Consider the following 15,326-nt stretch of genomic DNA (forward strand, 5'->3'; position numbering starts at 1 on the left):
AGCGATTTACATTAGGCAAGAACAAAAAAGCATGGCAATACATCACATACATAAAGTAGGAACAGTGGAATCTCTATATAATGAAACTATACATATATACTATACATACAGTAACAATATATACTATACTATGCAATTCTAGTGCTGTCTACATGATCACATGCTATAAGTCTGTATAAAATGCTATCTAAGTCAACAAGAGTGCTATCTAAGGGGCTAGGGTAAGTGCTACGGGCCATGATGGAGTCTGAACAGGTGGGTTTTCAGACTTCGGCGGAAGATTGGCAGTGAGCCTGCAGTTCTGATTGTAATGGGAAGTGCAGTCCATAGTTCCCATTGACAGCCTATGCATCCAAACAGAAAAGTCCTATCTGATTTGCATTAAACAACGACAAACTCACCAACATTGCAGCTATACAAAAAGCTTGAATTACCCACTTTAGTGAAGTGTTTGCTTCATAACAATGTTATGACCTACTTTCCGTCCTTGCAGGTGATTCTTTTACGTGTTGCCGTTTTGGAAGTGCTCGTTAGGTATCACTCAACGACCCTGTGTGCCACCTGTTTTGAATTGGCACATGCAACGCAGGACGTTTGCTTTAATGACAACGAGTTTTTCCAAACTCTTGAAGGCAAGGTGGCCACCTGTGCAGGGACATGCAGAGAGTGTTAGAGGGGCAGGGGCTGAAATATAAAGAGGGCACTTTTGGACAAAATTAGCAGATCTACAAGCTCTCAACTGAGAGCTATTAGATCAGCTATTTTCGGGGCGCAACCCAACACTCTTTAGCTAGTGGAGATGTATGGTGTACGACCTGGATTCCTAAACAAATTTGATCAACGCAAAACACTGTCTTCAAGTTCAGGAGACTTCGGGGGGAAAAAGGCAATTCTCCTGAATGCTGGCATGGAAAAGGAGTGGCATTTGCATTTCTTTCACCATAGTAAATGCTGCAGTCGTGGTCTGGAGAGGGCAGTTGTTTGTTTTACAGTAAAAGGCCAGGGCCTGAAGCCCTCGTTGATGTCTATGTGTGCACGTCCCTGTACCTGTGTCTCATTAGTGTGGCGTTGTGTTTGTCTCCCTCCCAGGACGCGTTGAAGCCATCGTTCACCGTGGCCAGTCTGCCGGGCGGCGCCAGCACTGCCCAGTCCACGGTACCCACCGCCTCCACCACCATGCAGGTGAGCAGCACCACCTACATTTTACTGGAGTACAACTTTGCTTGAGCATTTCCAATTTCCATTGCTTTTACTTGTGCCCCGCTACATCTCAGAGGCAAATATTGCATTTTTACTCCACTACGTTTTGTTTCAAAGTTTTAGTTACTTTGGAGATTTAGATTATTATTACAAAACATATACACTAACCATTTCAGCCCTATGTACATATCATCCATTCGAAAATAGCCGATCTACAAGCTTGCAATGTGTCGCAACGCATTGTGAGCTTGTAGATCGGCTATTTTCAAAAGATCTTTGTACATTTGAAAACTTGAACTGGGACATTCTTCATAGTGAGCACTCTCTACTTTTAAGTACATTTTAACGCCAATACTTTTGTACTTTCGACTCAAAGTACATTTTTAATTCCGGATTATTGTTCTACATTGCAGTATTGATCAGAGTTGTTTTTGGCAGTAAATTTAGATTTTAGTTTTAGTCATAGTCTCTTGAATAGTTTCATTTTGTTTTAGTCACATTTTAGTCACCTGGAGTGTCTTAGTGTTAGTCTAGTTTTAGTCGACTAAAACTACAGTTGATTTAGTGAATTTTGGCGGGCCTTGATGCTGTCGTAATGAAAATAGCCGATCTACAAGCTCACAACGCGTCACGCTGCGTCACGTTGTGATCTTGTAGATTGGCTATTGTCAGCATGCAACCAATTGTAAAATGACTTATACTGGATCTCTTATCCACTAGTTCGACTCCCTTCCTAACATTTTAGTCTAGTTTTTATTTGTTGACGAAATTGTCAGTATATTTAGTCGACAAACATGTTCCGTCTTAGTTTTAGTGGACGACATCAACACTGGTATTGATACTACCGTTTCCCCCACCCTGCCAGGTGAGCAGCGGTGCGTCGTTCCCCATCACCAACTACCTGGCGCCCGTGTCGGGCAGCGCCAACGGTACCGTCCTCAAGACCACCGGCGCCTCCTCGGGGGTCATGCAGCTGCCCGGAGGCTTCACGTTCATGCCAGGTAACTGAGGGGCGAAGGGAGGGAGGGGGGGTCTAAATGCACGGTTTCCCCAAACAGTGGGTCAGCTCGGGACCCGTTTGTGGGTCGTGGACCGTTTCAGTTTTGAATTATTATAATAAAAAATCACACCTTTGTGAACCGTAGAAAAATGACAGTTGCAGTGTGGGGGTCCCCAGAGGGTACCCGGAACCCCCAGGAATGCGCCCTGGAGGGCGGCCCGGTTCCGCCGAGCAAAATGACAGAGTACCGTGTTTCAGCTTTTTGTGCTCGGACATACAAACACCGTGTATCGCCACGTTTTCAATATAATCATTTTCATATTTCTTTCCTTCATAAATCAATGCCCTACTACTTCGTTACACAAAGTAGAGGAAATAGCCGATCCACAGTACACACGACACATTGTGAGCTTGAAGGTCTTCCATTTAACAAAGCGTTCCCTCTGTGGGCTTAGAAAATATTGAACTTCGAAGTTCGAACACAGGTTATTTTTATTTCCTGTAAGGTAGTCGTTTTAACCCTTTCTAGACGGGAACCCCTTTTGGTGTTTCAACTTAAGCATTATTTAGCTATTGAAAAATAGCAGATCTACATAATAATAATAATAATCTTTATTGTCCCGAAGGATATTCGTCTTCACAGGTCTGTTCAACAACAAAAACAGCACATAGTACAGAAAAACATAACGCCAAGACAAAGAAGAAAAAAAAACAGAACCATCCTATGGGCGGGGCAGTTTGTTTAATGCCGCTATGGCTGAGGGGGAGGTTCTATATCTTTGTCCTGATGGCATGAGGTTGAAGAAGCGATACAGGGGATGATCAGTGTCACGTGATATTGAGAGTGCTAGCCGTGTGATGGCATTATTGTTCATATCAGAAAGTGTTGGTGTGGGAAGTCCGATAATCTTGGAAGCAATATGGGTAATACTGAAAAGTTTGTTTCTGTTAGGCATGGGTAGTATGTTGTAAAAACATGCGGAACAGTACAACAGAACAGGTTGAATAATGCTTTTGTACAATAATAAAAGAAGATGAGGAGCAACAGATAATGATCTTAACTTGCGGATTACATGAAGTCTTTGCTGAAAACGTGACTGGATAGATGTAATATGTTGATCAAACCTAAGTCTATTGTCCAGGGTGAGACCAAGATATGTGAAACTGGCAACCTGTTCTATTGTCTTACAATTAATGAGGAGTGGGTTAAGTCCAGTGTGGGTTGTTTCAATGACCAGTTCTTTTGTTTTGTCCACATTCAACACTAAATAGTTGTCAGTGCACCACTGTGTAAAATGAGAAATGGTGTTCTGATAGACCGTAATAGAGTTATTGTCATGGAGCAGCTCATAGCGCGCCACCGAGTGGTGCGCTACGAGCTTCTAGGTCTGCTATTTTTTTTTAATCGTGAAAATGCGGCACAAATCTGCAGCAAACGTTGTTTTATTTCGACGTCGGGCCTAAATGGGTTAAGGTAGGCAGGCACAGGTCTGTATCTGCCCTGATGGTGACAAGGATTATGTTCTGTGGCATATAGCAAAATATGCTTCTATTGTATTTGTATCATTGTGTTGTTACTGTGTGTTCCGATTGGTTGGAGACCGAGGAGACACTTGTTAGGGCCGACGACTACGTGTGTTTATGTAAGATAGATGTTTTCTACCCCGTGACATGATTAGAATTTGAATGGCACCAAAGCACGACCACTTCAGTCCATGGTCTGTGGCGGTGTCCCGAGGCTGTGTACACACCGTGGTGGAAAAAGTACTCACAATAGTACTATAGTGTGTACTATCAAGTACTACAGTACTATCAATACTGCAATATAGAAATATTTGTTACAGGTAAAAGTCTGGAATTTAACATTTACTTGAATAATAGTACAAAAAGTTAAAGTACTCATTGTGCAAAATGTCTCATTTCAAGTTTTCAAATCTTTAGAAAATAGCTGAGCGGAACTATGTTTTTTGTGTCCATATCACTACGCCCAAAAAATAGTTCCATGTGATAGAGGGGTCAAAGTCGAACGGAAATTGCACTAATATTTTAGAAATAGGTCAACAATACAAATGACGCTAGTTTAGTGGATTAATTTACTTTTAATGCATGGTCCCAGTGCCCCCCACAGAATGACCGGAACTACTTGATATTTCACCAAAACCAGAGCAGAACTCCCACCAAGGGACTCAGGCAATCAATTAATACAGTTGCAACCACTAATGGCAAGTATTTTGTATAGCTCAAGTTCAACACTTGTGAACTCAAGGTCAAGGTAAACTTTATTGTCCACAAGGGAAATTTGTTTTGGGCTTTCACGTTCAAGCCTCGTTGCCTCGTTTAAGCATCTTAGTTGATGCTGGTACAAACTATTTCTTAAATCTAATGTACTTCCACTTTGGCTCTTTGTATCTTCTCCCAGAGGGCAGAAGTACAAACTCGCCATTTAAAACATGGGTAACATCAATGACATTTTTTAAGCCTGTTTCTATCCCTTTTAAGTACAGTACTTAAGTAAATGCACTTAGTTACTTTTCACCACTGGGTTTTACAAACCGCCGGTAACCAGCATTGGACTCAGGCCTCTCGGCCTTTGATTGCCACTGTGTGGGAGAGAGGAATAATTAGGGGAGAGAGGCACACAATGGACCCCGCAGAGAGGCCTGACGAACATGGCCCATAATTAGTCATGAATATTCAATGCATGGGTTGAATCAGTGACTCTGAAGTAGGGTTGGGTGACGATACGAATACATCGTCAATCGCGAATATACGAATCCAATCGCCGAATATTTCTATTAGGCGATTTTTCGGGACGATTTTTTACCTGTAAAGTGTGAGCAACATGTGAATCAATTTGGGCCAGGAAAGTAGTAACAGCGGCCGGGTGGAAATCCCCTCCTCCCGTTATAATGGTATGGTCCGTCCCCGCAGCCGTGATGCCGAGGGAGCCGAGCCGAGGAAGGCTACTGTACTGTAGCCTACATGTTGTTTACGCTCCGGAGTCCAGACCCATGCAGTTTAATAATATACAGTCACAACAGAATGCACACTGCTGTCTCTTGTCTCATCACAATCCCAATGCGCCACCCGTGAAGTCGGGGGGGAAAATAAAAAACAGGCTGGTAGTGTTAGTAATGTATAGATGAAGTTCAGTGTGTTGAATAAGTAGCTACACGCTAGCTTAGCGCTTAGCTTAGCGTGTAGCTACTGATTCAACACACTGAACTTCATCTCCACCTGTAATCCAAGTTATTTTTTTATTGACAACGTGAACGAACCCCGACACCAGCGCTGCAAAAATAGACAGATCTACACGCTCTCAACGCATAGCGAACGGTGCTGCAGAAACAGGCAGGACGCGATGCCTTGAGAGCCTGTGGTCTGTGGATCAGCAGCAGCATGTGGGCACCCCTCTGAGCGAGCCTCCGACGCCGGTGCGCGGAGGCAAGACTTCTCCAGGAGAAGTTACTGGGGCAGGCAGGCTACATGTTGCTGCCTGCGACAAATAACACTGTCACCAGCCAGTGGTTGTGATGTTAGCTTAGCTTGCAGCTGCTTGTCTGTTCCAACTTCACTTCATCTAAACTTATTTCTTATTTTGTTACCCTGGCTGCGCAGTTGTGCTGCAAAAACAGACAGATCTACAAGCTCTCAACACGTAGCGAACAGAGATGCAAAAACAGGCAGGACGCGGCGCTTTGAGAGCTTGTAGATCTGGTTTTTTTGCGACCTGCAGTGAGCTGTTCTCACTTTACTTTTATGACACGAATACATCGTCAATCGCCGATTTTCGGACAGACGATGCGCGATTTAAAAAAATTGGCATATCGCCCAACCTTACTCTGAAGGGCCCAAATTATATTGAGGTGCATTTCAGAAGCTCCATGACACGTACCCTGAACTAGATGTGAACCCCCCCCCCCCCATTAGTCATTAGGTGGACTTCATTTGGGCTGCAAATAACAACAATCTTTTTAGTCATTATTCAGACACACACACACACACACACACACACACACACACACACACACACACACATATATATCATTTGTTTTATCATAATTTGTTAGTACAGCAGTGTCACGTGAAATAGCCGATCTACATCGCGATGCATTGTGAGTGACCTTGTAAATTGGCTATTTTCATAATCTTTTTCAATTGACATACAATTATAAGAGATGACCATTGTGTCTACATGGAGGACGAGGATTGTTGGGACGGCAGGCTCTGATTTGGGGACCTATTATTTCACAGGGGATATTTATTTACAGGGGCATCGTCACTTCACATGAAACACATCTTATAATACGGCCCTGGCTGTGAGGTTGTCCAACTCTTACATGACACCACACCATTGCGTCCTCACTGGGCTCTGTTACACAAGCGTGAAACTCAACAGTCTTCTATAGGGAATAGACGGTGAGGTAACTTAGCACGTCGCCAGATGTTTTGTGACTTAAACCACGCGGAGAGGTGACTGATTTCACACTTCACAGACATGATGCCCCAGATCTTCTGTGCCCTTTTGACAGGCTTATCTCTCTCTCCAGCCCCCCCCCCCCCCCCATCTCTCTCTCTCTCTGTATTTCCCCTTTTTAGCTTTCCTTTCTTCACCCCAGCTACTTTCCTCCCTCCCTCTGTACCAGCCTTGCACCCCCACTTCTCCACTGTCTCTCTCTCTCTCTCTCTCTCTCTCTCTCTCTCTCTCTCTCTCTCTCTCTCTCTCTCTCTCTCTCTCTCTCTCTCTCAACCCACACCACCTGTCTGGCACATGGCAGCAGTGCCAGGTGGAACAACACCCTCCTACACTAAAAGCTTCTCAGCTGACAGCTTGAAAAAAAGACCTTTGGTGGAGCCTAAGAGCTTTGTTCCAAGCTGAAACAATGGGACACCTACTGTATGAATTCACAATTAAGTGGTGGCATATATCTCAGCTGTCGGACAGAAACCACCAAATGAAGTATACCATATTTCTTATTTTTAAACAAAGCAATACTACCTCATCAATTCGTTTTTTGTATTTTGACGTTATATATTGTCAATTACTTTCATGAGAGGGGGAGAGGTGGTGGAGTTAGCTGCTTTAGCAGACAGTTTGAGTCTGGAGTAAGAGGTTTTGTCCGAAGCACTTTTTTGAGTGGTGCAACCACTCCTATAGACAGCTATGTGTGTCCACTCACTCCCTGGGTCCCGTCCATCCCTGGCTGGCTGGCTGGGTCTGAGCACACACACACACACACACACACACACACACACACACACACACACACACACACACACATACATATATTAACTGTATATATGATTGATTTTGTGTGTGACGGGTGGGACCCCCACACGGTTACACGGTAGTATTTACCAAACTGACAGACTTAAAAGGCGGTCAAAACCTCAAACATGGAGTTGGGTGGTTTCCTCCCGACAACAACGATAGTTGATGGCTGCTGTCAATCATCATTTATATTATATAATATAGTCTTGATAGTTGATGGCTGCTGTCAATCATAATTTATATTATATAATATAGTCTTGATAGTTGATGGCTGCTGTCAATCATCATTTATATTATATAATATAGTCTTGATAGTTGGTGGCTGCTGTCAATCATCATTTATATTATATAATATAGTCTTGATAGTTGATGGCTGCTGTCAATCATCATTTTCACATATAAAAATGTGTCTGCGAGCCACAAATGTGGGAAACAGTGTTTTTTAGGGAATGTCCTGTTGCATTGTAGTGGAGTGTGCATGTTGGCGTGCAGCGTGAATGTCTGTGACGTGCCTGTGACTGACTGCACGCCTGTCTGTCTCTGTGTGTGTGTGTGTGTGTGTGTGTGTGTGTGTGTGTGTGTGTGTGTGTGTCCTTCCAGCAGGCACTCCTCTCCCCCCCGGCACCCCCACCATTCCTCTGCACCAGCTGCAGCAGCACTCCCTGGCCCTGCAGGGGCAGCACGGCCAGGCCCTCTCCTCCTCGCAGCACGGCCAGCAGGTGTTCCGCTTCCCCACCGCCGTCTCCCTCACAGGTGACACCATGGAGCTCTGCACAAAAAACTATCCATTCTTTCATTAGCCCCATTATTAACTCAGCTTGCGGCTAGCTGTTAGCATAAACCCTAGTTCCCAGTGCTCCCCGCCCCCCCAATCCAACCCTTGATGCTGAGTGTCAAGCAGGGAGGCACTGGGTCCCATTTTTCTTTGGTATGACCCGGCCAGGGATTGAACCCCGACCTCCCAGTCTCAGGTCGGACACTCTAACCACAAGGCCACTGAGCTGGTAGCGTCGCGGTACAAAGGCACAAATTTAATCTGAAATTTGGATGGCAGGAGATCCACCAAGGACAGCGATCCTGGAGTCCGACTTACGGAGGTTTGAAAATCCTCCTTTCAACTGCTTTGCACTGTGACTATATTTACAATCATAGTTGGAACAGTGGGGCGTTGCCATAGGAACCGGACCAATGTTAAAAGCTTCCGTAGGCCTCAACCATTACATAGACGGAGTATACGTTGGGCTACGTATATACACGGACCTGGGATATGACGCCACCTAGTGTCGACGTCCGTGTATATATACGTACCTGGGGAAAATCTAGTTAACTAGATCTGTGCCAGTCACGAGAGATCTCGTGTTTAGGTACTAAATCCAACTGCAGAATATGGCGAGATTTATCGATTACTATTTATTCTAAAAGACTTCGCTCATATTTACCGTACAGTAGCTTCTCAGACGCCAGGCAGCGCTCGCCTCCGCTGTGGTCTGTCAATGAAATGTTTCCCCTCCGTCCACTTCCATTATAAGCCCAGATCTTTAGCTGCGTTTTTCTCTGAATTGAGGCTCTGATTGAGGTGACTGAACAGAACGTCTATGTTAGGCACTACTTAGCGGTTACTATATTAACGCTTCCGATGAAAGCAAAAGTATCGAGCGGCAGATCCGTAATGGACGATAACTACTTCCGGTTCACCGGGGGGGAATTCCGGAGTGTTCAAAATAGAACTATTCTGACAGCACGGCGCTGACGGGCTACTGTTGCGCATCACTCACCATCTCTCTCTCTCTCTCTCTCTCTCTCTCTCTCTCTCCCTCCCCGTCTCCTGTCTACATACTGTACTATCAATAAAGGCATGAAAATACCTTAAATAAATCTTTAAAAAGTATTCATAATTTGTAATCGATGAAATTGATTTGTTCGATTAACTGTTGCATCCTTACACTGCCCCCTTTACACCTGGCGCTAACATACAATACTTTTGAGACATTAACCATCTTAACAGCTGCCGCTGAGCTCCCTCATCGTGTCCTCTATCGGGAAGGCCTGTGTCCAAGGACGGTCGTGATTAGGGATGGAGCTCGTTCATTTGTATTGATAACGATCACCTTATCGATCAGGCTTATCGAGCCGGGTTCTTATTGAGCCCACTATCGGGCATTTTCTGATATTTTGTGGAAAGACGGGAGACAATACATTCTGAACAGAACCAGTATCTTTTACTATAGGGCCTTCAAATACAGTACTTTTCTAACAGACGGAAGGAAATTGACCTTTTTTACCAATAAAATAATATTAAAGAAGGGCGTTCATTCATTTACGAAAAAAACAACAAGTCAAGAATATGGAGTTAACGGGTCACTTCAACCCTTTTGCAATCAGATCTTCTTTTGGTGATGTTTGGGAGACAAGAAACACTTTCCTGGGGGTTTTTATGTGGGTAATTTGTGTTTTTAGATGTTTTAGTATTTCAATGTGTCCATGTCATGGACACTGGGCTCACTTACTTCCTGGACTACATGTTGTCTCAGTAAGACAGCCCTCCCCTATCCACAAGGAGGAGCCGTGCACCAAAGCATTATGGGAATTGTAGTCCAGGAAGGAAGTGAGCCCAGTGTCGTTGACATCATGGAGCTCATGGACACCTGAAATATCTACACAAATTACAGACATAAAAACCACAGGAAAGTGTTTCTTGTCTCCCAAACATCATTAAAATAAGATCCGGTTGCAAAAGGGGTGAAGTGACCCTTTAAGAGGTTACCGGCCAACCACAACGATATTGTACTAATACAAATGGGTGTATGCGTGGCTGCGTGTCCCCTTCTCTCCAGGAGCAGGGATGCCCCAGCAGCTCCAAGCCATACAGGTCCACCCCACCAGCTCCAACAGTGACAGCAGCCCAGAGATCCACACCTCCACCAACTCCACCGGTACACACACTCACTCATGCCCTCTCTAACCCGTTGAGAGCTGTGGACCCCATTCTACCAATGGCTTCTAAATCATGACAGTTTTCTGAAAAACCTATGTTTCTAAATCAGTAAACCATTTCAGGTCAACCGACCCCCATCTGAAAATATGTTGTTCCAGGGACCCCCAGAAGCAAAGATTTTAGTTAAAACGTTTAGTTTAACGAATATTATATTCAAAGATTTGAGATTTGTGCCACATTTTCAAGATTTTTCAAAAATGGCAGATCTACAAACTCATAGCTGATGAAGACTCATGACCTTGCAAAATAATGGTTAAAGTGGTTAAAAGCTAAAGCCCAAACCACTCCCACACAGTTGTATTGGTGTGGTTGACCTCAAAACGGTTTTGTGCAAGTTGTTGCAACTGGTGTGGTTTGGGCTTATAGTTCCAGCCCAGGTCTTAATGGGCTAAACTGAACGATGTTCGCCATCTGCTGGATGAACATTGCAACAAACTTGTCCTATGTTCCCTGTGTTAAAACCCATTTAGACCCGAGAACAAAAATGTCTTCTAAATCATGACAGTTTTCTGAAAACCCTATGTGTCCATATCAGTGGTTTTCAAACTATTTCATGTCAAGAAATTATATGTATTTGGCCGCCGACCCCATCTGAAAATATGTTGTTCCACGACCCCCCCAGAAGCAAGCATTTGAGTTAAAAATGTTTGCTGTTAAAGAATATATATTCAAAAGATTTCCACTACATTTTCGCAATTTTTCAAAAATGGCAGATTTACAAGCTCGTAGATCCCCATTCAACAAGCTATGAGCTTGTAGATCTGCTATTTTTCAACAGCTACAGTATAACATAATGCTTAAAACCTCCAAAAGGGGTTCCCGCCCAGAATGGGTTAACTTCTGCTCACACGTTTTTCCTCCCACTTCTCCCCTTGCTTTCCTCCTCGTCCGTCCGTCTCCTCCCATCAGCAACGGTGAGTCTCCCGGCGACCATCGTCACGTCGTCCGTGCCCACGTCGATGGCGGGCCACATGATGTACGGCAGCCCGCACACGCTCATGTACGCCTCCAGCGCCATGACCGACGGGGGGCTCGCCGTGCTCAACGCCTTCTCCCAAGCCGGCCACTCTCCCATGCAGGTGTCCCACGCACAGGCCCAGGACGCAGGTGAGCCGCTGGGTGGCTGATGAATGAATACATACTGATACTCCCCACCTGTCAGTGGGGAGTGGTGGCTGAAGAATGAATACATACTGATACTCCCCACCTGTCAGTGGGGAGTGGTGGCTGAAGAATGAATATCAACATCTTGATGCATCCTGATACTGGCAGGTCACATGCCCAAACTACCTGTCAGTAGGGAGTGGTGGCTGATGAATGAATATCAACATCCTGATACTGGGCGGTCAAATTGTGACAGGCAATTCCTGCTCAAAATATGACCCCCCCCAGTCAAAAAACACTTCGTTTGAAATAGACACTCATGCTTTCCAAGGTGTGATTTAGGGTCCTGAGGATGAATACAAAATGAATATCCTCTACTTCATAAAACAAGTTGGTAAAGTTGTAGACATCCATTATATACACACACACACACACACACGTCGAGTCCCCGACGATACACACTGCAACCACGTTACCATCACTTTACGTCCTAAAGTCCTAACTATTACTCAAAGTAGGCCTATATCTCACTGTGTAGTTTATGAATTGAACACATTGATAAAGGTCCCTGCTGCGTTTCCAATTGCTGCGGATGACGGCACAGTGTGAAGGCAAACGCAGCAAATTAAATATGCAAAAGGGGATTTCTCAACAAAACAAGACTGCCAAACATGGTAGCATAGGTAAATATCGTGTAGCGATAGTCAGTCAGTAGAGCTCTCGCCTTTGGAGAGCCATGGTCATGCCCGATCCAATGCACCGCCAACTCAGCGTAGTAGCGCGGCTTGGTTGCGGCAAGTCTTGTGGTAAGTAGTGTACTGGTGGTATGATGCTCCACCTAGCCTAGCGCATTGTGAGAGGGATAGACGGCGCATTTCCCAGGGGTATAGCGCATTGTAGCGGGGTCTAGCGCATTGTAACAAGGATCGACTGCATTCTCGGCTGACACAATTTACAACATCATTTATGGTTCCACTGAAAAAATCTGCCATTCGTTTTTCCCATAGAGATTATTATTTTAAGCCTAGAATCAAGCCATACACACTTTTTTCAGTGGAAGCAGAAATCCACGCCCACTACTATGCCCTATATAGCACACGAGTATAAAATAATCCTAAATGTAGCCTGCTACAGGAATCTGCTACATTAAAACACTACTTGTGTTTTGGTGTGAAAAGCACAGTGAATCAATACGTTGTCCTCGACTGTGTCGCTCGCATACGAATGAAAGAATGCTAATGGTGTTTTCACTCTTGTGTGCATTTCATTTCAGGTGCAGTTTCTCAAGTGTTCCTCACGGGTCCACCAGGCACAGTACAGATCCCTGTCTCAGCGGTGCAGCTACATCCAGTACGGCAAGATCTCCATTTTACAAGTGAAACTTTCATATTCCCTTATGCAACCGGCATGCCATTGACCTCACTAAATGCATCCCGGCAGATCACTGGCACAGGGAGGCTCAGGGTTTTGGCCTGGCTCCACTATGTACTGTATGTGTGTGTGTATGGACATGGATGGCACCTTGGTTCTGCCTGTGACAAAAACCTGTGCACCAAACAAACAGCTCTGGAGTGTTGCATGGCTAAAGCCTGAGTTGTACTTGGTTGTCGGCGCTGGTGGCGTGCACCGAAAACTAGCCATTCTACAGTACAAGCACGCCAAGCAATTGTGGCGTGAGCTGGTAGATTTAGGTGTGGTGCTATTTATTTGCGGTGGGCGACACCACCAGCGCACAACTGAGCATAAAAGTCAGTCTTCAGGATGTGGTGGGTCTAAATAAAGGCTCATAGTGAATTAAAATGAGTCGTTTGATTTATTTGGTAATAATGATAATGTTGCAGTGGAATGAGAATATACTGAATCTTGTAACTGAAGTCATACAATGTTGTCTGTGTGGTGTGGTGTGGTGTGGTGTGGTGTGGTCTGTTGTGTTGTGTGATTGAAGTACAGCACCATATGAATAAGTCATCATTTTTATTTTGATAGACTTTGAGGCAACGGTTGTTTCAGGGAATACATTTATTTGAATTATTCTACCCTTTTTTATTCTTCTTTCACAGTCTCACTTTTTGCTAATGATTTGACATTCCTATAGGATGCCAAATTAATTCATTCTGGCCTTTATTACAGGCCGTGGTGAATTTGGCATTACACCACTTCAGATCTAACAAGCTCACAGTCACACTTGTAGATCTGCTAGTTTTGAAGAATGTTTGCCTATAGAGCATAAGCAGTGGGCGTGGTTTTCTGGACCCCATAGAGATTTACAAAAACATGATTTTAAGCCTAGAATCCAGCTATCCAGGATCCTAGTGAGTCATGACCATAAAACCTTTGATTCCGCTAAACAAATGGTATTTATTAACACTTATGCTCAGGACGTCCCCACAGGTCTTTATTATAATTACACCCGTAGGAGGCCCAAGACGTCTTTAGGTCAGAGTTCCCGGACATGTTTTGCGTATCATGCGCACAGCCATTCACTTCCTTGTTTACGGGCCGACAAAACTGTCTATTTTCTCTGAATGAACGATATAATATATATTTATTTATTTATTTTCAGCAGTATGGGCTGGTGCCCCAGCCTCCATCCTCCGTGAGGAGGAAGCCCAAAAAACCTTCGGTGAGGCCTTTAGTGGGGCCATTCTAGCAGCAAGTGGAGCCTGCAGTACCACCGTTGGCCAGGTGGAGCCTGCAGAACCATTGCAGCTCTAGTATCCACCACTCCTGAATGAAGTGTCTGGTGCTGTGCTGTGCAATGCACAGGTCCTGGTGCTGGGGATCTGGTGCAACGCACAGGTCCTGGTGCTGGGGGTCTGGTGCAACGCACAGGTCCTGGCTGTACTCCTGGTGAGAGCAGGAGTGGACCTAGTGAGACGTAGGAGGGGCCCGGACTCGAGTCAACCCACAGAGCCTAGTCCCTCCACATGCCAGAATTGTGCCTCCCACTCCCGCAGAGTAGTTCCAGAGTATTCCCAACAGATTGTGTGGCCCTGGTCTTTCCTTAGTGGGTCTGATCGAGGGTAGCTACTGGGAAGTAAGTCGGGACTTGATCACCCCCGGCTGGGTCACCAGAGTGAGGGGTATGATGTTCACGAGACCCGATACCCCGTATGAGGATACGTCCCAGGTGCATCCATGCGATGTATTTTCGTTTACAGAATCAAAGGTTTTTGGTCACGATTCACTAGGATCCTGGATGGGCCACCCCCCAGCCTTTGCGTGGGACAGTCCCTCATTTCCAAGGCCTTTCAGTGCATCAGTGTTCAAATTGAGACCCTGTCCCACATTGTGACTGCCAGGCATCAGTGTTCAAAAGCCCTAATAGTTAGTCCCCTAATAGTCGGCTTTCTGTTGTAAAGTGCTCTTTTCAAATCATGTGTTGATGAATAACATGAGAAATATACCTCATATCCCCATTATATAGGCTACAGCACCAAGTCAGCCATACCACCCATGACCAAGATTAGTATTTTAAAACAAAATGTGAGACGCCAGAGGGGTTTAATAACACAATGATAGGCAACATTAGGCCTATGGTTGAATATGACATCAAGGCATTTATAGCAACTTAAGCAATAAGTTGCTAACCCCACCCTGTCCCACACAAGTGATACTTCTGTCTGATCTGGCCACCCTAATTTTGTTTGATCTGGTCACCCCATGGATGGAGTTTATTCTAGGCTTAAAATAATTGATATAAATACTTTTGTAAGAGATTTCAGTGGGTCCAGAAAACCACCCCCACTGCTATG

The 15,326-nt window shown here is 44.8% G+C and overlaps 1 protein-coding gene across 9 annotated transcripts in view; it reads left to right on the forward strand.

Moving 5' to 3' along the window:
- The window catches only part of LOC308327869 (serum response factor-like), a 42,037-nt gene that overhangs the window by 23,793 nt on the left and 2,918 nt on the right, over positions 1-15,326 (forward strand). For 2 of the 9 annotated variants that reach the window (XM_080781443.1, XM_080781450.1), the window contains 7 exons: positions 1,090-1,182; positions 2,066-2,201; positions 8,073-8,225; positions 10,307-10,405; positions 11,377-11,574; positions 12,845-12,921; positions 14,135-14,194. In XM_080781443.1, the coding sequence (XP_080637569.1) occupies positions 1,090-1,182; positions 2,066-2,201; positions 8,073-8,225; positions 10,307-10,405; positions 11,377-11,574; positions 12,845-12,921; positions 14,135-14,194 (816 nt within the window). Of the gene's footprint in view, positions 1-1,089; positions 1,183-2,065; positions 2,202-8,072; positions 8,226-10,306; positions 10,406-11,376; positions 11,575-12,844; positions 12,947-14,134; positions 14,195-15,326 lie in introns of all 9 variants that reach the window. The other 7 variants (XM_080781446.1, XM_080781445.1, XM_080781451.1 and 4 more) reach the window with 7 other exon arrangements.

This window comes from Protomyctophum bolini (assembly GCF_963924005.1).
Source record: "Protomyctophum bolini genome assembly, chromosome: 14".
NCBI lineage: Eukaryota > Metazoa > Chordata > Actinopteri > Myctophiformes > Myctophidae > Protomyctophum > Protomyctophum bolini.